The following is a 22,814-nucleotide window of genomic DNA, read 5'->3' on the forward strand; positions in this document are numbered from 1 at the left end:
CATGTTTTGATGACTCCTCCGTTGTTGAGCATGCACACACACTAGACAGTGATAGAGTCCAAATTTATTTGGTGTCTTACCTCAGCAATAAACAGTTTCTGAAAGCGTTGTCCATAAGTGCCATCTGGGAAGGCCTTGAGTCTAAAAGTAGATGATCGTGTCAGCCCAATGACGCTGTCTGGTTTTCTTTATTGCTGGAGGCGCAAACAGAATGACGGCGATTTACAGCACTCTGAAGTGAGCTCAAAACATTTTGTAACTGAACGCACCCAGGTAAAAATTACAGAACACATTCTTTAGCTGTCTGCTCGCGCGTAATTATTCTTGGCAGAGGAGCAGCCCAGGGTATCGCAGATCAAACACAGCAATGAGCTCTGCAGTGACTGTACGGGATTGCTCACAGTCTGCTTCAGAGGCAGCTACAAAGCCAAGCCATTATGTTTCGGTTTTCAGGTGTATCGCATGCCACAACAGTGCCCACAGCTTGAAAATAACTTGTTTTTGATGACTTGGATGCTAACCATATAGGCTGATGAATTTAATAGGTCAGCACTGAAAGAAGGGAAAACAGGGGGAGGGGGTGAGTGTGGACTGTGTGGAGTAACTTCAAAGTATGTTTACTTAAATATGTTTACCATTACATGCTACCTTTAAATTTACCTTTAAATTTAACCTTTCTTTCTGCTCAAAGAATGTGACAGCAAGTTGGCTTTGCTCCATCTACCAGTCTACCTTTAATACTTAGACACTGAGCTTCATATATGAGTTAAGAGTCTATGTGCATGCTCAAACAGCAATGGATATAGCTGCGTTAACAGCAGTAGCATCAACTGGCTTCGCTGCTCTCTCACCACCGTGCTGAGGGGTTGCAACACGGCAAGAGCGGGGAGGAAGGGCCCTGGTGCAGGAAGGTATCATCTCCACAGTTGCTGAGCTCGGCAAGAGAGGGACATGGCACCGGTCCCTACGGTAAAGGGGTTCAAGCCTGCCATCCTCTGGGCACGTCATGGACACCTGCTTGGTCACTGCCAAGTAGGTTTAAGGAAGGCCCAAGCTGTGTCATACGTGGGTGTTATGTACACAGTTTTGTATGTACTTTTGTCCTGCTGTTGGACACAGCTATGCCACTATATTGATTCCTCTCAACTTCTTACAGGAACAAACTCCACCATCACAAGCTCAAGCTGCTTGCATGCACCCCTTCACCTGCGCAAGGTCTTGCTTTTATACAAGTCCTACGGTCATTTACAAGCCCAGCCAAAGGCAGACAATTATCATGGAGCCACCTTCCAGCTATAAATACCATCATCTCCTTGTTCCCCGACACAGGAAGGGTCGCGAGGCTGGATGAACCAAACCCTTCTGAGGGACCCTCTGCTCTTGCATTGCTTGTTTTTGGTTGGCCTTTTTTTCCCTTCAGAACTGGGCTCTCTCTTCCTTTTTAACCAAACCCCTCCCAAATTAGGAAATGCTGTGCTTGAAAAGTAGCTGGTGCATCCCAGGCTAAGTTACAAAATGGTCAGATGGGTTCCTACCTCAAGGGATGGGGAAAGAAAGATTATTTTAGTTACTAGGGCTAGCCTTTACATCCCTGCCTTCAGCAGCTTTTTCCTTGGGGATGTAATTACCTCCTGCTCTTTGCAAGCTGCACAATAAAACCAGAAGCATCTTCAGTAACTTTAGGCTTAAACTGAACAGGTGCAAGAAACAGGAGCGAGACCAGCTGGCAGGCTGGAAAGGGTAGTTCAGCTTCACTTTGGCTTTTGTTTGGGACTGGCTTTGTTCCTTCTGCTGGGCTTTAATGAATGTTTTACTGAGCCCTGGAAACTGCCAGCTGTTCCCAAAAGCTTGTGGGTGGGGTGGCTGCCCTTGCTGTACAGGGGTCTGGACCTCCCTGAATCATTTTTTAGGAGTGATGATAAAGTGAAAGAGTTTGAAGAAGGGAGAGCAGCACGTAGGAACTCTGGACTTTGAGCATCAGCACGTGGCTTTTTACAGTACTTGACACCCAGAAACAAGTTTTGGGGCTGCGCAGTGAAGGCAGCACTGGCCAGGCTCGGTGCCAGGGGCAGCAGCAGGCTGCCAAAACACTGCTTTCATTAGAGCATCGTTTTTCTCTGCAAACAAGGGTCTCTGTATCACAAGTGCTGTTGTTACAGCCTCCTCACAGGGTGGGAAAACACCGTATGATTTTTTTTTTCCTTTAAAAAAAAAGGGGGGGGTTTCCTCCCCCAACTAAAATAACTAGATACAAACTAATGCTTACATTGAGAAGGCTCGAACGTAAGAAGTGCATTTGCTTAATCACCAGATTAGGAGCTGCTCCCATTTCCAAAGCCAGTAAGATGGACAGCTTGAGTTTGCCTGTGCTATGGGCAGCCCCAAAGTCCCTCAAGCCACTATTCAAGTTTTATCGCAGCTCTTCATGGCCAGGCTCTTAACCTGCGCTTGCCACACACAACTCAGCATCTCTGCTGTTCCTGAAGAGGCAGGAGACTGAACTTGGAGGTTTTGGAAGGTCGACTTCACCATCAAACACCCGTTCAGATCCGTGACGGCTTTTTTTGTAGTTTTAATTGAAGCTCTCCATGCTTAGGGCTTTTGTTATTGTAAGCATCGGAGAATCGTGCCGTTTTTATCCACTCTTCTCTGCCTGCTTACCCATCCGCGTGAGGAAGGGCGAGCACTGCATTTCGTGGCTGGGGAACCAAGGCGGCGATGTTAAGAAAAGGAGCAGAGATGATGCTGGCCTTCTGCTTCCCAGGTGTGCGCACCGACCCTGCGTCACCCTTCCTCTCCAGCTACCCCACGTACCACTCACGTAACAACTAGTTGCCAGCCCAGGAGAAAAAAAAACCAAGAACCTGGAAGCCTAGACCCACGTGTGCAGCGAGTTGTTTGTACGTTTTGATTAACGTAGATAAGCCACCCCTTGTGCTGGTGCTTACAGAGTGGAACGACACCGAAGAGAGTACTCGTACAAGCCGTCGCAGCAGGAGGGAGACTTCATAGATAAACCTCTACCGTGAAACAGTTCCCAACACGTTTCTATCATCTCCAATATACAAGCCAGTGCCAGGGCAGGAGATCAACAGGGTCTTAAGATTTCATGACACAAACAAACTTCATTACTGTGGAACATTTCCTGCCTTCCTAAATGGATTTAGGTTGCCTGATCAGGCTTAATTTTTATTTATGACATGAGTTTTCTAGTGCGCTCAAGTCCAGGAAATGGGTATTGTGTGCACAGCAAAGTGTTTCCTCGTACGTCCTATAATAAACCTCTGGGCTTCGCACCAGGCACCATGAGAGCAGAGAATTTCCTCTGCAGCATCTCACCCTGCAGACAGTAGTGATGCTTGCTGTGAAACCAAAGGCTGGTTCAATTTTTCTGTAGGCAAAACCCGCAGCTAATAATAAACCCATAATTTGATAGGGCATGGGAGTTGTTAGGACCAGTCTGAATAATTGACTGCAAGCAGTGATGCCTCGCAGCTGTCACTACAAAGAAAGGGAGAGTTTGCCCAAGTCCTGTTACTGCATGCCTCATCTTTCCTCTGGAGAAGAAAGGCTGTTGCAGGAGGGACCAGGAACTGGTGTCTTCCTGGAGCAGCTCAGATGAATTCCCAGCAAGGAATGGAATAATCCTCCCAGGGCAGTCTGGCTGCACGGCCTTCCTCTGGAAGGAGAGCTCTTCCTGCCGTTAGGCTGGGGAGGAAGCCTGAGTCCCATCACCACATGCAGTTTCTCGGAGATGAGAGCCAAAGACATTGCAGAGCTCTCCGAGATCCCTCTTGCTCCTTGGTTACGTGGGAGTCATTTCCATCATGCCAATGACGCAAGTTCCAGTGGCTCATATCAATTTAATAACCACTTATTGGATTAATGTAATAGAGATGCCAAACATAGCTTTGGGTGGACTACAAATGACTGTCTTGCCAATGCATGAGTCTTGCTTCCCAGGAGAGAACAACAGGCTCTTCTGATCTTTAGCTTAATAGGAATAGATATATATTATCTTATATATATATACACATGATAATTATATAATCACATACATATATATATTATTACATATGTGTGTATATGTATTTATATATAAATAATGATAAAATTGGCTGCTGGCATGACAAGGAGGAGAACCAGCTTGGCCAGACACTGGCACTGGGATACTCACCAGCTCTGCAGCCAGAAGAGCTGCTCCCTGCGCAGGAGACTCAGGCTGCAGTCGTAGCCTTCCCTTCCCAGCTAGAGGGGCTTCCAGTGGCCGTTTCCTCTGGAAGGGATGAAAGTAAAGGCAAGTGGTGCCCATGCCAAGCCCACGTAGCAGTTGTGGCACCCTGGCCTCACTGGTGGGGAAGGGTTTCAGAAAGTGGCTTCTTTGGGTCATCCTTTGGCTTGGGAAAGGTGGCCACAGTTTGGTCCATCATTGCCATTTTCAGCTCAGCATTAATGATAACGTCGTATTCCACGAGCTGCCTGAGAAATACACAGCAGGTTCAGAAACGAATGCCTCTTCTCAAAGCTTCGCAGGAGGCAAGTGAGATTCTCCCGGTGATCAGGCAGGCAGGATCAATGACAAATTCACAACCTCTGCTGAGAAGCTGAAGAGATGCTTGCAGCAACAGTCACTTACAAGGTTTCTGGGGGGAACAGCAGCTCCACCACCGCAGGGGCTGAGGAACGGGGCCTGCTGGGCCCAGCTCATTTGCCCACACGTATTTAGGGCCATCTCCCACCTTGGCATATCCTACCTAAACCTTAGCTACCCCTGGAGAAAAGCAGGGTCTCCCCCAAGCCCTGTGTGATATCTGCTGGTCCCATATGGATGCCTTGGGTAACATCTCTGATAGCGTTAGACACCTATGGGACTCAGCTCCACATTAAGGCACCTGAATTTAGGTGACTACACACATGCTAGACACCAGACTCCCATTACAGCCAAGGGAGATCTAGCCCACACCACCCAGGCAGCGACTGGACTCACCCCGAAGGAGACACCTATCAGCTGCTCACTTGAATGTAGGTTTTACTGACCTGATCTCCACGGGCTGCAGCAGGACGCAGAGGCCTCATGCACAGTGTAGGCATCTTGGCCAATTTCCATGCCCACAGACTCAGACATTTGTTAAAGTCAAGAAGCAGCACTGATGCTAACTTCGCCTCTGTTCAAGGCCACACAGGTACCAGAGGGCTTTTTTCTAGTGGAAACAGCAGGATGCAACACATCACTCATTACAAAATCATTCCCTGAATGGTTCCCAGAAAGCCAGCTTTCTGCACATCACCTTTTTCCGCAGGAATCGTATCCCTTCATATATCCATGTAGCGCACGCAGTGTGCAAGGGCAACCTGTGGTCTGGTTTAGTGAGACACAAACTCCTAAAACAAGCCGTGCCTACGCAGAGACGTTCGTCACCTGTATCACTGCAGGATGCCGATGTTGGTACAGGAGCAGGGACAGCCGAGGAGCCATCTCCTGCCGCTGACCTGCCTCCTGACAAGCAGCCCTGACAAGCTGAGCAACACAACTTCCGAACAAAATATAGGTATTTCCCCCAAATYAGATCCCTGGACAGTCTAGTTCACACTGTGATCCCAGAAACAGCTACCTTGGGACAAGGAATAGGGGCAGAGAACTGAGGCAATGAGGTGTAGCTGAAGAAGGTGGAGGGGTAACAACTTTATAAATTGGCTTTGCTTTCAGGGGAAATGTGCAAGATTAACAGCACTCAGAAAACAGGACATGGGAGCAAACAGACAGACCTTCTGCAGCTCTTCTAATGCTTTCTAACATGAGTCAAGTCATAGCATTTGTGAAGTGCAGCAAGCTGGGGAGAGTCTACTTAGCTGCAAAGGCTTCATCACACCCTGCGGTGGTGCCTGGGAGGTGAGCGACAGAATTACAAGGAACAGACATTGGGTTGCAACAACCAAAATGACAGGATCTCCAGAAATTAAAAAAAAAAAGAAATGCCAACAGTTATATTGCAGCTAAAACCAGGTTAGTCCAAGGACTGCATGCCACCAGCCCCCGAGGTCTCCTCACCGCCAGCTTCCCCTTGCGAGCCCTACGGCCGCCAAGTCTGCTAATAAGCCCGCAACAGAGGTGGCCTTGCCAAGCTAACGCTGAGGTGCTACCAAAAGCGTTGCAGTAAAATTAATGGGTAAATACTACCAAGTTTTCAAGCTATTGGGTTGTCAACCCATTACTTGTTTCCATCAGGAAAGATACACTCCCCATAACCCTGTATATATATATATTGCCCCCCCCCAATAGTTAAATGTTGAAGAACACATCTCTTTGGAATAAACATTAGCAAAATCTCCTCCTCTTAAAAAGCCTCACGAACATTTTCTATTTGCCTGACAGCTCGGATTCAGGTAACAGAAAGCAGGAAGGAAGGAGTCTTTTTAACAAAACAGTGTTTGTTCTTCTGACAAGGATCATAAACACCAAGTGTTTTAAAGTCACAATCACACCCCAACAATAAAAACTTAAAAGCAAAGTTTATAACTCAAACAATACAAGTAAATGTTTTGACATTTACTCACTTGTTTGATTCCTTCCCAAATAGTTTCCTATTCACAGTATGCCTGGAAGCGCCTCCGATGGGTGAGAAGAACCTATTTATAGCGGGGCTCTGGGAGGAGACACTGAAGTGTCATCTCGGAGGAACATCGCTGGCGGGGCAGAGTGGCATGCAAGCACAGGAAAAACGTCACGGTGGAAAAAACAAATCACGACATTCGAAAAAAGGCAAAAAATAGGCATTTATTCATGGTATTACTGTTCTGAGAAATATCCACTTGCCTGGCTGGGATATATACTCTTACTACTGCAGCGTCACTCGCTGTGGACAGTAGCAGGTAATAAATGAGGAGGTTGGTAAATGGATTTGCTCATCTGCCCCTTCAGAGCTGCCGCAAGTGCGATGCCTCGTTAGCTAATTACCCTGTATTTGCAGCTAATCCTGCAGCCTCACAGGTCAACGCAGCGCTGACACCACCAGAGCTCTTCCGAAGGCCGCTTCTCCCCGGCAGTCGCCGAGGTCTCCACRGCTGAACATGCACCGACTATTAATTGCTCCCCCCACGGCTGCAGTCGTTCAAATCAGCGCTTGCTGACAGGCTGGGAAACGCAGCACTGCCRGCCTGCAAAGTCTCTTTTTGGAAAGAGACAGGCCGCTTCATTCCCTAGGGCTGGCAAGTCAGCGTTTTCCAACGGCACCGCGCTTGCTGAAGTCAAATGCAGTCGCATTTAAACTCCGGAGAAGACGGTATCGGCAAACCAGCGGAGCCTCGAGTGGAAACTCCTCACAAAGCTCATCCCCTTGCCCTGCCAATATACAGTTTCTGCCCCGAYGGAAAAGGCGAGCTGCTAAAGAAAAGAACCCCCCAAACTCAAATGAGGCAACCTTCACAATACAGAGCCTTTCTAAACCTTATTACGCATAAATATACATACTGCGCATGTGCCAGGGTCTGTGCATACAGGTGCTCGTATATAATATTTTTATTTGCATAACAAACAGCAGAACTGAGTTCTTTCCTTGAAGGCCTGGGAAGCTAGTGAAACTCTAGTAAGTCTGAAAATTCAGAAAAAACCAAACCAACCGTTTTTCCCTTTACCAGATTACAACATTGCAGGTAGAAAAAGGCAGCAGATGCCACCAGCTGAGGTTCAGGTGTTGCCCACGAGTATTTACACTCTYGAGTGAACCTGCACTCCCAGATTAGGAGCTTCCCAGCCCTCCCGGCCCCGTTCAGGCAGCGAGGACGAAGGCAGCGCCGCAGGCCACACAGGCTTCGGAAGGGACCTGCCCCAAGTCGCACGATGTTTGACGACTCACCATGCCAGCTCAGCGAGCCGCGCGTCAGCCAAGGCTCAACTTCAGGTGCCTGCGCCTGACTTGGAGTCCAAATTCTTCCTAGCGAAAGATAAGACAGTGCCGARGTCCTTTACACAACCAAGGGCACGCAACAGTTGCTTGTTCGCCTGCGTACGCTTTCCTGGATGGGAAAGCGCTCCACGTTTAGCTACCTGCACGTGTTTTCGGGAACGCCGTTCCAGGGCACACTCGCTTCGGCGAGCGTCCGCCCCGAGAAACCCCCACACCAGGGGATGTCCCCTCTCCCCCTCAGATGGTGCCAAAGCTCAAATTTGCAGCGACGACCTCAGTGACCGGCTGCACCCGGAGGCCAGCGCGTGGTGGGAAGGGGGCTGAGGACATCGGCTACAGCTCCATCCATGAGCAGGAAATGTCCTGGAACCTGGAGAAGAGCAGCAGCATTCACAGACAGCAGGAAAGCACAAGTCGAGATGCTCAACGCCTAGGCACCTTGCTCAGGTTAAACCGTCGTTTAAGAGACAAATCCACCATTAAGGGAGCTGGGTTTCCTCTCTGCGATTACCGACTAGAGCAGAATAACCCAATAACCCAAGCAGAAGTAACACGGTTACTAAGAAAGATGTTCAGGAATTATTCAGTCCACCTATCCTCTGGCATCCTCAGAGCAGACCCAAGCACTGCTTTCTAAGGAGCATCTTCGAAGGACTCCGATCCCTTTTAGGCAACAGTTGGAGCAACTTACTTTTTACGTTGCTCGTACTATTTTTGCTAACTGCCATCAGCTTTTGCAAAAACTAGCTCATCCCTTGCCTTGATTCACACAGCTCTGGTGTCACAAGGTACGCATAAGTTTCTACAGAAAAGTAGATGGCAACTTGAGCATAATTATACCGGTGTAATCATGGGATGCAATTTTATCAATTGCAAGAAAAAATACATAAATACATAAAATTATTTTATGTATTTAACAAGGAAAATATAGATATAGGTATTCCCCTGTCCCTGCACCAAAAACATGCTGTGGGCCCATTTTAATTAAGTGTCCTTTAAAGACAGACAAACCAGTCTAATGACAAAATTGCCTGAAGCTGTGCAACCCCTATAGCAACAACCTGTAGGCAAAGCAGGTAGCAAAACTGCTTCAGAAGAAGTCAGAAGGCATCTCGTAGTACCGAAACACAGTGCTGTAAGGCCAGTAAACTGAAAAGAGAAGCAACAAAAAATAGGGTATGAACATATTTTTCCACTGTATGAGAATAACTTGTTCAACTCCGATTGTTTCCCTTGCAATGATTGGACATCCGACGTTTTTATTCAACAGAACGTCAAAAAAAATCATTCTAAAATTAAATTTCAGAAGTTTTAAACTGTTTTTTTTATTTCAACCTGAAATCAGAGACATCTCCAGTTTACCCCCAAACTCTCTTTAGCAAATAACTTTGTAAAAATATTTTCATAGATCCAAACCCAAATTCATCTAATGCATTAGACTGATACAAACAAAATACAGCTAACATTGAATTCATGTATTTTATTTGTATGCAGTTATTGAATTTGGATAAATTGAATGCCTTTGAGCCTGAGCAGCATGTTGAGAAAAGGAAGTCCACTTTAGATCGGATGACAATTAGACGCTTAATTTGCTATTAGGAATTGGCATTCTTCCACCAGGAAAAAGTGGAAATTAGATCTTACCCATGGATATAGTCATATTGCTGCAGAATACATATTTGAGGGAAATTGCTGAGAACTGTAATTTAATGCAGGCATCACCAAATTAGAAACAGGAAAAAAATATGATATGAAGAGCACCACAAAGGCTTGTTTCTGGTTTATACACAAGACTTGAAATGAAGATTTGGTCTCCCTACTTCTTGCAGGGGACTTTGCATCCCATAAACACGACGTGGGACTTGTCTTCCCCCAGCACGGGCAAAAGTGCAACTGTGGACATTAGTTACCGCTTTGAAGAGGTGGGTTTTGGGTAACCGCGCACTTTTAGAGTACTTGCTTTCTTACAAAAAGAAATTCAAGTTTTGCAGAAATCTGGAGAAATGTATCTAAATATAGTGTTCTAAAAACTTCCCGAGCGGCACTCTCCAAGGTGGAAGCTGGAAAACACGCTGCCCAGGGAGATCCTCATGAAAGCGTGTGCTAATCGGTCTATGAACTTCTCCATCAGTAAGTACTAGCAGGACACGTCTATGAGACGGAGCAGATTTAAAGTTGCACTAACAACCTCGTTCTGCCATTCTGCATCCTTGACTCCGTGCTCAACACTAACTCTATTTAAGTAGAGGTAATTTCCCCCCCCTCCCCAATAAAAACCTTGAGTTCTTCTCACCAAAGCGTCACCGGCAAGCTTCAGTATTTTAAAATTCACTGCAACGGCTTGAGCTAACAGCATAGCTCGCCAAAGTGAAAGGCTGCCATCTTCGATACAGGACTGCCAGACGAGGGAAACAAACGCACTGAGAGGCCGCAATTTTGGTTACACTTATTTAAATCAAAATATCAGCAGCAGCGAAAAGAGGAGTTGCGCCCCCCTCTCGCTCTGCTCCGTGCACGGTGCCACCACTGCGTTGCACCCTTCCATGTGCTGGCACAAGGACAGCTATGGCCATGCAATGAGCCCAGAGAGGGAACTAGTCTGGATTAAGATTTATCTAGCCAACAGCAACAACACAACCTTCCTTTAGCCCAGGTCAGTTTGGTGATCCAGTTCACCCCTGGCCCGCACAACACCGAGTGGAAACTGTTGACTCTTGCAGCCGGGGCGGTGCTGGAGCCACTTCTTTCAGAGCCCCTATCTGCATACGACAGCTTAATAAATTACACAAAAAGATGGTCTCAGCTGTTTCACAACTCTCTGCTAAAGAGCAAGAAAATCTTGCACTTCCTACCRAGTAGCTAAGTCTGTTTTAAAGCCAGCCAGTGTGCTTCTGGGGGCAGCAATCCTCCTGCTCTGGTAGGATGCCACCTACCTTTTATGCTACGGGTACGAAGTGCGGCCCAAGCTGGAGCCCCTGGGTGTACCACAGACGCTTCAGAAGAGCGTTTCGGAGGAGCACAGTGAACGTAAGGAGACGGACGCCAGTTCTAAATTACAACACTTTATTGCAGCATTGGCAAAGGTCAGATTTCTGAAGCTGGTGAAGATCGGGCGGCATTTCTGTATGAAATGTTACAATTTTACAAGTCTCTCTTCCTACATGCAGAAACCAAAAACAGTGGTAAAAAGAATTTTAAAAGAGCTAGAAAAAAAAAAAGAATTAGTAACATACAGATGAGCTCCTTAACTGAATGAACTACCTCTACCTGAAAGCAAACAAAAACCTATGCTAATAAATAACAGATTGTCAGAAACAGACCAAGAAACCTCATTTCTACTTAGAAAAAAAATAGAAATTCTACTTGTTTCCAGACTTATTTAAATCTTTCTTTTTTTTCTTTTTTTAAAACTTGTTTGTTTCAATAGACACAGAGGCTTATCAACCCATGAAGATCAACAAAACATTTGGATCCACTCCTTGACATCCTCCTGTCATGCTGACTGGCACATTTTGGTTTTCAATGATACTTACAATGGGCTCAATTATATCCCTGTTCTTAGGCTGGTGTCAGGCTGTTCTAAGCAATATGGGTCAACACCCTGTGTTAAATCAACTTCACATTTTGTTTTAAACCTCAATAGACATTTTACCTCCTTGGCTCTTAAGTTTTTCACCCCTCCCCACCCCAACCCCTCTTTCTTGCTTGTCTTATAGAAGAAAAGTTATTCCTTAACCAAAAACTTTCTCTCTGAGGAGTATCTGATGTTTGATAACGCCATAATTTTGTTGTCCTATGTGTCAGGGTTTTCTGTTAGATTTTACTGTTTGCTCTACACTTGTCTGCCGTAGATTTGGAGCCCCCAATGAACATCCTTCGAACAGACTGCTCGATTAAGAGAGAACATAGCTTGCATCAAGTTCAGAACTTGGTTTTCCCACGTGCTGAGCCATCAAGACCTCTCCTCTTCCAGTGTAATCCATCCTCCTTCCGAGTTGATCTTTGTTTTCACTTAGCTGCTCACTGGTCAAGTTAACCATCTCATTCGTGCACTTCCTTGTCTCATGAGAAGATTAACCCTCACACAGTTCCCATAACAAAATGCTTTTTTTTGTTGTTTTTTTGTTTTTTTTTGGTAGGCCATGCCTGGAAGCTTCCACTTGTTCTGTGCGGTTTTTTTGAGGGGGGGGAAGAGAGGAGGCTGTTTCTGCCCCACGGCCCCAGCCTGTCCCAGGTTTCGATTCTGAACGCTCTAGACTGACATGCTGAGATGTGTCCACTGCTCTCATTTAATTGCTGGAGGACTCCACTATCCACAACATCAGAGATACAGGACCTAATGAAATGACGCTTGCTGCTGGATCAACGTCTCCTAAGAAAAGGAAGCACAAGAGAAGCAGGTTAATATCATACGTCCGATACTGTACAGGTTTGCAGCCCTGCAATCAATCGACAGTGGTTTGATAACTCTTCTAGCCTCCACATTTTAAAGTTGCACATTCCTGTTAGCTGTACGAGTTTTTAAAGAGACTGCACCTGCCAAAAGGYGGCAGTCGCACCAGCACAAAAACCCTCCACGCATCTCAGCATCTAAAGTTTTTCAGAAGCAGACATCTGCCTTGTTCTCCCAGAAGAGATGCCAAACTACCTAAAGCGCACAGATATCTTGTGCATTCGTAGAAATGCAAGTTATTTCAGAGAGTTTCATTTTTCTGCACAATTTCTTAATGTTCAGGGGAAGTATTTTAGAATGGTTAGAAAGGGCTTTCTAGAGCCAAATAGTTGTTCAGAACAACATTTTTAGAGAGACAACCACTGTATTAAAATCTTTGGTTATCCCTTGTACATGAAGAACAGTTCTACCCAGGAAAAATAACATTGCTATTTCATAAGAACAAAACCGTGCATCGAACAATCACGCCGGTTTGCAGGAAGGTGATATAAAAAGACCAGAGCACTCTGGACGCAAGGCTAATCTAGTGGCACTAACTTCAGCAGAGCCGTCGGGTACTATCTGGACTGTTTTTCAGTTGATTTCTAGAACGTAAATTAAATTTTAGTGGTAGAAACCAAAGCATAAATTAGACAATATTTACARTCATAAGGAATCTCCAGGGCTACATAAAATCTTTCACCAGGTAAACGAAACCGCTAGTATTCTTTACATTGGTGCATATACCTCAAATATTTGTCAAGTAAGATAAGAAAGCTGAATTACTGTAGCAATCATGTATAAATATGATGTGTTTTATTTAAATACACTGTGTACTTTTGTCAAGACGTACCGAGCTGATGCATGTCTGGAACTTAACTGTGGCATTGCTTCTATTCCTCRATTCTGGTTTTAACTGTGTTTCAGTATTATGCAATATTATATTCCAGTTCTTTGCAGCACACAAAACGTTGGCCACGTGGTTGCAAAGCAAGGAACTTTAATACATTCAGTAAAATGAAATTTAACTTGTAGAATGCTAAAACTGACAAGAAACTTTAAACATCAATGTGTTACAGAACATGGACTTTTACCTCTCCGTTTCCCCTTAAAAATAATTTTACCTGTTGATGTGGAGGGAAGGAACAAGGTTAGGACTGGCTGCATGTATCTAACTTAGCAGCTGCCACGGCATGTTGGCAGTAGATAAGGCAGTAAACTGTGTTTCAAAGGATTAGGGCAAGATGCTGCTGGTAAAAAAAAACAACCTAGTAGTGGTATTTTCAAARACACATATTTCATGTTACATGTCTCTATAAACTAGCAAACAGCACAAMATTCCTGAGTTTTACACAGTTTAAAAATCAGTCATGACAAAAATTAGATTTTTTTTAAACAAGGAAAAGCTATGCATATACCACCATATCACTTTGCCAGCAGAGAGAAAAAAAAAGTATTAACCCTCCTTCAATTCAAAAAAAAATTTAGCCCAAACCTGTACGTGGCAAGATCAAAGTTTGTACATAATTATAAACCCCTTAAACTGAATGTGCAAAATGAATCAAATTCTTGAACCAGCTCCCCGASCTCCCTCCCCTGCCAACACCGCAGTTATTGAACTGTGTAACAGTCCCATACTCAGCTTCTCCGCAGCACTGCACAAGCGTTAATACCGCTGCACCCTCCGCGCGGCGGAGGAACACAAACACATTTYACCCACCACAGTAACTTAACCACGTCTGGAAAAGAAAACTGGAACTTGTAAAAATGCACAGAAATATGCACAGAAAATGCACAGAAACGCACCACGTTATAGGTTAGGAAATAATCCAGACTCCATTACACACGTGAGGTTGGGAGACTAAGTCAGCAAGACAAAGTAAGGACGCAGAACTGAAATGGGTCCAGGATAATATATCTGACTTATGAAATCGAGTCCTTTCTGCACACTGTTGACATGCCAATGTCACAAGAGAACTCTTATAATTTCTTAACATACGAGATCTTCAAGATGAGGTTACACACTTCTCCTTAATCCCTTTACGTCCTCCACCAACCCACAACGCTCTTTACATTGCTGGAGCAACTTATTTCTTCACGAATTTCAGGCRCCTTCCTTCCTTCTCCTCCTCCAAACACCTCTCAAGACTCACTTGCTGCTTTGCTTCCCATGACTAATCTCAGCTTCGGTGCTGTCTGTTCCCTTCCTCTCTCCTAATCACGTTAAACAAAAACCAGGAACATGAAACAAAACCACAGCGAACACCTAAAATGTATTTTTCCGTTCTAGACGTAATGCTTTCTCGCYGGCAGTTCTCTTGTTTGCGTGTCTTATTCTGCCGAACACGGTTTCTTGCTTTCTTGCGTGAGCCGCAGGGGCAGGGGCAGGCGGTTTCRCCATACGGAGAGGAACCCGGAGAGCACCCGGAGCTCAGACTCCTGCTCCAACTGCTCCCTGCAGGGACAGCGGCGATAACTTGAGGAGACTGATCTTCGCCTTCAGCTCTCCTCCCCCCAAAACGGCCTTTGAGAATAAACAGCACACACACATTTCYGTATACTGTATACACAGGAAGAGAAGAAAAGTACTGGAGAGGGCACTAACTTAAATCCTGGGAAATTTAAATTCAGGTACCTCTCAYGCCATGAAGTGTCAGCTTATTTCTTGTCTCAGAGCTATGGAATTGGACAAACCATCGCTTTTATTCCGCGTGGGAGTGTTAAGTGTATTGGCGTGTAACACTGAGGTGACTTGATTCCTCAGTGATGACAGCAATAAATATTTTATGATACAGAGATTACAAACATATTCTACCTTAACACGGATGGAAGAGAAATTTCAAGAATTATAAATGCTTGTAGACTCAGTCTAAATACATTTCTACTGCTGATATGAGTAAGGGGTCTGATTAACAATATATAAAGAGCAACACTGGACTTTAAATAAAGGTTATCAATTTAACTGTGCAAAAATATACTCCATGGACCAGTCATATTTCTGAGTGTGTTTCTGGACTACTGAAACTCTAAGSTGCCCTGGCCATTTTCTGCACCCTAATTAGTAACTTCTGCACTGTAAACATTACAGATTTAGACAATCCACAAAACCTAGACTAGTCTGAGTACATGAAGTCTACGTTACATAAATTATTTCATAATCTCTTCAAGCCATAAAATACTCTGAAAGAAAATCAAACCAGTGTTGTAGTATACAAATCAGCCGGTACGAGGAAGGTGCTTTGAGCACTGGTAGTTTCCAGATGGCCTCAAAACTGCAGTTTTGAGTATACAAGTATGCTTAAACATCCTTTTTAAATAAATATTTTTGATAAATGGGTACACTAATGAATATAATTTTGCCTTTCYTTCCCTCTAAATCATTATTGCCATCAGGTCTCTTCACCTACACTATGCAAGCTGGACTCATCTCCCACACTTGTGGTGCGAGTGCCCCAAAGCACCATCTTGCTAAGACAACCATCTCGGGGCCCGGCTTCTTCTCGTTATCCCTTACACCCTGTTCTGTTTCCAACGAGCCTGCCAAAAGAAGCTGCAGAGTTTGGGGAAAAAAAGAAAAAAAGAAAAAGGAAGGGAAAAAAAAAAAAAGGAAAACCCCTGGCTTTCCTCCCTTCAAAGACCTGAAAAGGGAGGTTCGCATTTCACTGCCAGGTTTGAACGGCTTCCATGGAAGGTTACGCTCGTGTAGACGTCTAGGAGGAGAAAGAAGGTAGGACAGGGTCAAAGAYGACACCTGAGAAAAAGTCAAGATTAAAATCCTGGTGAAAAAGACGGCAGAGGTAAGGTGAACAGAGCTAGCCCACAGAACTAAATAGAGCACTGCATTTTTAAACATTTACGACACCTAGAACRTGAAGATGGGAGCGATTTAATCGCAAAAATCCCTGGAGCAAGAGCAAAGTACTACTGCTGCGCTAGTCCGGGACGGTCCGATGGACCGAGGCTCACAGAACGAGAGCAACCGGATTTAGYCTGACCGAGACTTCTGGTATTTCAATAATCAGTGAATTGGAAATTTCAAAATATAATAATGGTCAATACACCAACTGTACAGTGAGTGACGTATAAAGCGTTCCCRCCCCGTACCAGAAACAGGAAATCTGGATGTTAAATTCACATTTTTCCTTATTATCCATGCTTTGATTTTTCAGCATTACTGAAGCACTCTTTATTATGAGAATATTTGGCTAAYAAAATCTTAGCATCCTGTTATTACCTTTATGCTTCATTTTTCTTTAWTAAAGGGGTTAAAGAGAAGTAAGAGTCGGATGCAAACAGATCTCAAGTTATCAATGAACTTGAATATGATTTAGTTTGTCAGCTTAGTTGTCACCCCGATAAGGGCTCYGTTGTACTACGGAGAATTATTTGAGGTTTCCTTCAAAACTCCTCATCCTAGGGGCCTTTTGACATCAACAGCTCCTTTTTACTAAAGTTTCAGAGCAGCAGCGAGTCTTGATGCTACTGCTTTTAATAGTGTTTTAACRTTAATGCATTAAAACTCTTTGGTAAGGCCTGCTCTCTACACTCAAATTTCAGAAAATGTGGTTATTTACGTTTAATAATCGAGCCATTTCATGGCTCTCGATACTCTTTAAACAAAAGGAAAGCAAGTCTTTTTAGTGAAGGAGCTATTCTCCGCAACTGTACAGGACTGTTTTCACGATAATTCTATCACCAAAATAAAAAAAATGCCTAAAGGGACTTTTGCAAACTTTGCGTTTCCGGAAGGTATCAGTTCAACAGTTTGATGACCAAAGTCCTCTTTTAATACACGAATGCTAGAGAACGGGATGCAAGAGTGAGAACTGTTGCCTTCCTGGCTCTGCTGAAGCTTTAAGCGAACTGCATTACAGGACCCGCCACGAATTCATTCTTCCATTTACTGCRGTTTCAGCATAGGTGAAGGAGTTGCCAAATTTGTTTCCTTTTGTGAAAGTTAAACTCATACCAATAATAACCTCCCGGACCCTGGCAGAGCAAAAYAGAATCACAGAAAAAATTAGGTTGGAAAGACCCTCTGGCAGTCTAAATTCCTGCTGTGAAAGCAGGGTTAACGGAAAAGCTAGATCAGGTTGTTCAAGACCGAAACCACCCCAGCCTCCCCCTGTGCTGCCTTACTTGATTTTTGAATCATCYGTTTTGATAGGTAGATTTGAATATCGTTCCTAAAACGTTTGATGTTTAGGCCATGTTTATTAATACAAAAACGAAGGGGAAAGACCAAATCTGTTTCCTTACTCTCTTAATGTTACTTAAGATGCAAGAAACTCCCCATCCAAACATTTACTTTTGGGATCTGTCAGGCTGCACGGTGCAACGGAAGCAGCCAGGAGATTTACYGGCTCAGGCCATCCCTCACCTCCGGGAATTTGGAACAAAAACTTATGTACCTTAAAGAAAGCAGTTTAGAAAAGTCGTACCTTAAAGAAAGTAGTATTATTTCCAATAAACACTAAAATTACTTAGCTTTGAGTCACTATTGCAGGAAACTAACCTACCAGTCATCTTCACATCCAAGGAAGAAGAAACCCAAAACAGCTCRCTCAACATGTAAGCGATAAAATCTAAGTTATACAGATTACTTCTAATAAAGTGAACGCACCCTCAAACAGCTATCCAAATTGACAGCTCATAGTATGAAAATCCGGCTCGCAACAAATAAGGAAATATTGTAGTGTCCTCCATGGAGCCGGGGGGAAGCAAGGCAGCCTGAGCAAGGATACTGCCAGTTCGCCCCTCAAAGTCGGAGCACGACCTTCAGCGTACGCTGTAAACCAGCAGCCGTACAAGCGTTAACGGCCGTACAACCTACCGCCGGTGGCGAGCGATGGGCGGACACAGTCTTTGGCAAATATAACTCCGCTTAAATATCTTCCACGGAGGGTTAAGAAAAGCAACATCACATTACTGCAGGCTGCGGTGGCTCCGCGGACACGCGACTGCGAGCGCGAGCATTGCGCTATACGACAAACTAAACRTGCCCGCTAACGCAGACCTCCCCGGCCCCGCTCCGAGGAGCTTACAGATGAGCAGCCCAGAGAGCAAACTACAYAGCCCAGAACGACAGCGCAGCCGCAAGTGCACAGCGTGGACGTCTGAGCCGGCAAACGCGGCTTCAACTGCTCGCTGGCCAACGTGCGACCTGGTTTACTGTGAGGTCCCAGATTATTTTTATTTGAAAGTGTTCGAGGGAAAAGATTTCAGAAGAACTGCATAAAAATCCCCAAATCTCTCATCTACTGGCCTGGCTGCTACATTTAAAGGGTAACGGCAGGGTGCTTCTCATATATGTTGCAAGAAATCTGTAAGAGATGACTGAAACAGAGCTAACAGAGCTAAACGGTTATTCACGAGACGCCTGTACATACTACAGCAGTTCACTGTAACCGAATAGTTTGTATTTCTGTGACAGTATCAGGCCATAGCAATATAAAAAAGCTCCATGGACAGCACTGGTTATTCTATTGAGTTACAGCTGGTTAAGGTTTTTCTTTAAAAATATATTTGTTTTAAAATGCAGTTTTTTTAAAAAGGTTTTTTGTTTCTTTTGTTTTTGTTTTTTGAAAAATACATGCTGTATCTGTATAGGGGTTCAGTGGAGTAAGAGATCATCAAGAAGCTATAAAATGCACCAGAAAAAAGTTGGCAATGTTACCATAACACAGGATTAATATATTTAAGTGCTGAACTTCTTTCCAGTTTGTAAAGACAGGCCAATTTGTAGGAAAACTTTCTCCTCCCCCCACTAGCTGCTCCCATCTATCTACCCCYCAAAATTAACTTGTAAACAGAAGAAAAACATGAACACACTGCATTTCACCTGAATCTCCAACTATCCAAATTTTTGCTGCAGTGTTAATCTGAATTAGCCTATACTCAAGCTTACCCTAAGTGAGAACATACATGCTGAGATCTATGAAGCTGCAGAATGACTATTAGCAGCCGCCAAGTTATTAGACAATTCCGACAGTAACTTAAACCTTTTGCTGATGGGCAGTTGCTCCTCTTGGGTGTTAGTTTGCTTCAGAAGCAGTAATCACACTCCATTTACTCTTATTGCCAGTGACCCATCCCAGATGGATAGTATTTCAGATACGTGTGTTTCTGCTCACTGGTCTCTCTAACCATTTCCRTTAATTCTTACGTACTCATCCGCAGGATCAAGATCGCTTGATAAAATGCCAACCTAGCTTCCAATTCATTTGGATTTTAGACTCAAAGGGCAACCCGGAATTGTTCTTTCATGCTAATATTGCTTTTGGTATGTTCTTGCACACTATAAACCAAAGGTTTTCTCCCTACCGCACTGTATTTTCCCCCTATTCCGGGCTTCAAATACAGAGGTAGAGCTCTCAAGCTCACAGAATTGAAACATCACGATGGAAATTTCTCTAGAGATTTTTGAACATTGTCTTCCCCCCTCACTGAGGGCTGCATCTCTTCCCCTATAGCCAGGGGCTCAAACTCTGCTAACCATTTAACATCTAAAAAAAATTGCATCTTCCAAGCCTCCATCAATGACACATTACAGACATATTATAAGCACAAAACACTGACTTGCCAGTATTTTAACAGTACTTTCCATTCTGAGGTATGCTAACAAACTCGCACAATGCAGATCATTAACTGTTTCAATTATGAAGGTAATCGCTCGCCTAGAACCAGAATTACCACATTTAAAGAAGATTGTCCTACCTCCCACCAGTTTTAAAGATTAGATCTGCATTAGGTGCTCCCTTCGGATGCTGGTAACGAGGCCGCCGCTCACGATTAGTATTCGCAGGAGCTGGACGCTGTGCCAGAGACTGCAACATCTCTGTAATTTCAGAACAGAAAGTTAAATACATTTTGTGTGCATCTTTTCAAAGAGGAATTTAAACCTTTTAAGGGGCATGATTTAAGACTTTTTATGTACGCTTTCCTGTACTTGAGAGTTAACATGCTTTATGCTATCTCACATATCCACAACAGTTAATGTTAAAAAGTTATTAAAATTGCACAGACAGCTTTGACAAAGTCAGGCGACCCTGTAATGTGAACTTGCATTTCCAAATGTTCCTGATGTTCCCACAGGAGCAACCGAAAGCGCTTGTGATGAAAACCACTCCTTAAGAACGGAGCCATGACCTTTCGTTTCTTTACGTATTAGCCACCACTGACTTTATCCATCAGGGACAAAGGTTCACAGCAGCACGACAGGCCACAGCATAAAGCTACTCGGAAATAGTAACAACTGCACAATGCTGCTGCCAATTAAAGACTCGGGGAGAGACTTGTCCTAATTTAGGCATCTAGAAGTCAGGTATTTAAGTCTAAGCTAGCCATAATAGGATCCTTTTATAGGCCAGAGAAACGGACACCTGGAGARGGTGACTCAGCCGACCCATCTGATGCCAGCTGTCTTGCAGATTGAATTTATCATTTTCTGCACGCACCCATTTCTTCCCACTGATCGTAGAGGAGCCTACACTGGCTAGTTTAGCTCTGCACATCCAACCTTTGGGCAGTTAAAGCTAGGTAGAGACATCCGGCTTCTGTCATTCGGTAAAGGTTCATTTCTCCAGGAATGTGAAATATTTATATATTCTGATAAAACGGCTCCTGACCAGACTAAGTTAGGGGTTATTAAGTATCTGATGCAATTAGGAACACATCGCAGGAACCTTCCCAGAACCTACTGCCATACGGTGGCACGTCTGACCGAGAGCACTTCTGACCTTCCACCTGTGCAAGAATCTACATTGCTCAGCAAACACAGACAGATGGAATAAATGAAGGGGAAAAGTGGAATAAGCTGTTAAATAGATTATGTTTGAAAGTCTGCTCTGTCTGGTTCGCTAATCTCCGGTAATCTCATTGGAGACACAAGCCCATCATCCGCTAGAAACTGTTCAACTACTCCAGCAAAGACTTGCACAAGTCATGAAACTGAAGTCTTTAATGAGGTTCGATGGCCATTTACAAAATGTGGGCAAAGCGTTGAGTAAATAAGCTATCCACCCGATCTCTGGGAGACAGGGAACAACTACAAATGATTTAATATACAATACTGATGTCAGTTATTAAACCAGGTATTCATACTCTGTCTACTCCCCTGCGCACAACTGGATAAGGCAAAGGAAGCCGTTCAACACGTTAAACGGTCCATTTTTGTAAACATCAGGAAACCCCATCTTGCAAAGCCAGTCTGTGCATCAGGATAGGTCTCTGTAAGAGAATGACTAGACGCGGGAAGAGATTACGGTACGTTGGCAGCCAGGTGCGAGAAGCCAGCAAGCGAGCAAGCGCGTGCACGCCAGTGTCTCTCCCCTTCTCAACACAGGGGGAAAAGAAAAGCTTGGGGTTTGTGAAAATCCAGGAGCAGAGAAACTGAGTAATTGAGAAAACAACAGACAGAAGGCAGGCAAGGGAACACAATGTATTAGCTGTGCTGAGGTCACACCACCACCCAACCTTGTCCTTAGTGCAGAAAAAACACCCCTGCATGGAAAGATATCGATCTCAACTAGAGATTCACCCTGTTCTCAATGCTATTTTTAAATTAAAAAACTCTTAAGTATATTATTGAAATATTAAATGATTATTTAATACTACTTTCAGCAGAATGAAGCAGAAGGAATGCAATTTAGCCTGTTTAATCAAATTAAAATATCATTTTCAGTTAGGTTTTTAGTGTATATGTTACCCAGATTAAAAAAAGGGTGAAAAGCGGTTTTTAAAATTTATATGAATAATGGAAAAAGCTATTTTGCCTGTGTTGATTTTTCCCCTCTATTAATGTTTTATACATAGCACCCAGAAAGTCTATGGGAAAGAGCAAAATTGACCACTACCAGTTATCAATTGGTATCAGACGTCTGATTCATTTTATTATGACAAAATAAATGGGATCCTTTCTTTGGATGAGAAGTACAAGAACTCACCATAAATTACAGTTAGTCCATTTAATGTAGGATTTTATGAAGAGTCCCACAAGTCATATGACAAGTCATAACCCCCCAAATGCTCTGACTATTGCAAAAATATCAGAAACGTTCTTAATGAGGGGCTGGAAACACGTTGATGCTCTGAGACCTCACTCAAAGGTCTAGTTTGGAAGGCTCTTGCCTTTCTGCCTTTTCACGAGTGGGCTTCGTAAGAGGGGAGTGCCTCGGAGAAGAAATTTTGAAGCAGATTATGATGTTTAGTACTAAATATGAGTTGCATTACTGTTTCAGAGCTCTGTATGCACTCGCTTTGGAAGAATAAGCTTTTTTAAGATTATGAATTTAGGTCTTTCRTTACTCAAAATCCTGGAAGTGTTTGATTCCATAGTGTTTTTATAATCAGAGCTGCTTTAAATTTAAATTCCCTGCTTCTTGATGAATTGCAACCTTTCACTAAATACCTTAAATGGGATTTCCTGATATTTTACTACTTATATTGTGATTACCACAAGATTGCAACATCGGGGGGGG

At 43.9% G+C, this 22,814-nt stretch overlaps 1 protein-coding gene across 5 annotated transcripts in view; it reads right to left on the reverse strand.

Moving 5' to 3' along the window:
• Positions 1-10,946: 10,946 nt before the first annotated feature.
• UPF2 (UPF2, regulator of nonsense mediated mRNA decay) overlaps positions 10,947-22,814 on the reverse strand; it is a 70,960-nt gene continuing 59,092 nt past the window's right edge. For 3 of the 5 annotated variants that reach the window (XM_026091180.1, XM_026091181.1, XM_026091183.1), the window contains 2 exons: positions 20,053-20,173; positions 10,947-12,276 (listed from right to left, as the gene is read on the reverse strand). In XM_026091180.1, the coding sequence (XP_025946965.1) occupies positions 12,267-12,276; positions 20,053-20,173 (131 nt within the window). In that variant the 3' untranslated portion in view covers positions 10,947-12,266. Of the gene's footprint in view, positions 12,277-20,048; positions 20,174-22,814 lie in introns of those variants that run through there. The other 2 variants (XM_026091185.1, XM_026091182.1) reach the window with 1 other exon arrangement.

This window comes from Apteryx rowi, unplaced genomic scaffold (genome assembly GCF_003343035.1).
Source record: "Apteryx rowi isolate R43461 unplaced genomic scaffold, aptRow1 scaffold_9, whole genome shotgun sequence".
Classification (NCBI taxonomy): Eukaryota; Metazoa; Chordata; class Aves; order Apterygiformes; family Apterygidae; genus Apteryx; species Apteryx rowi.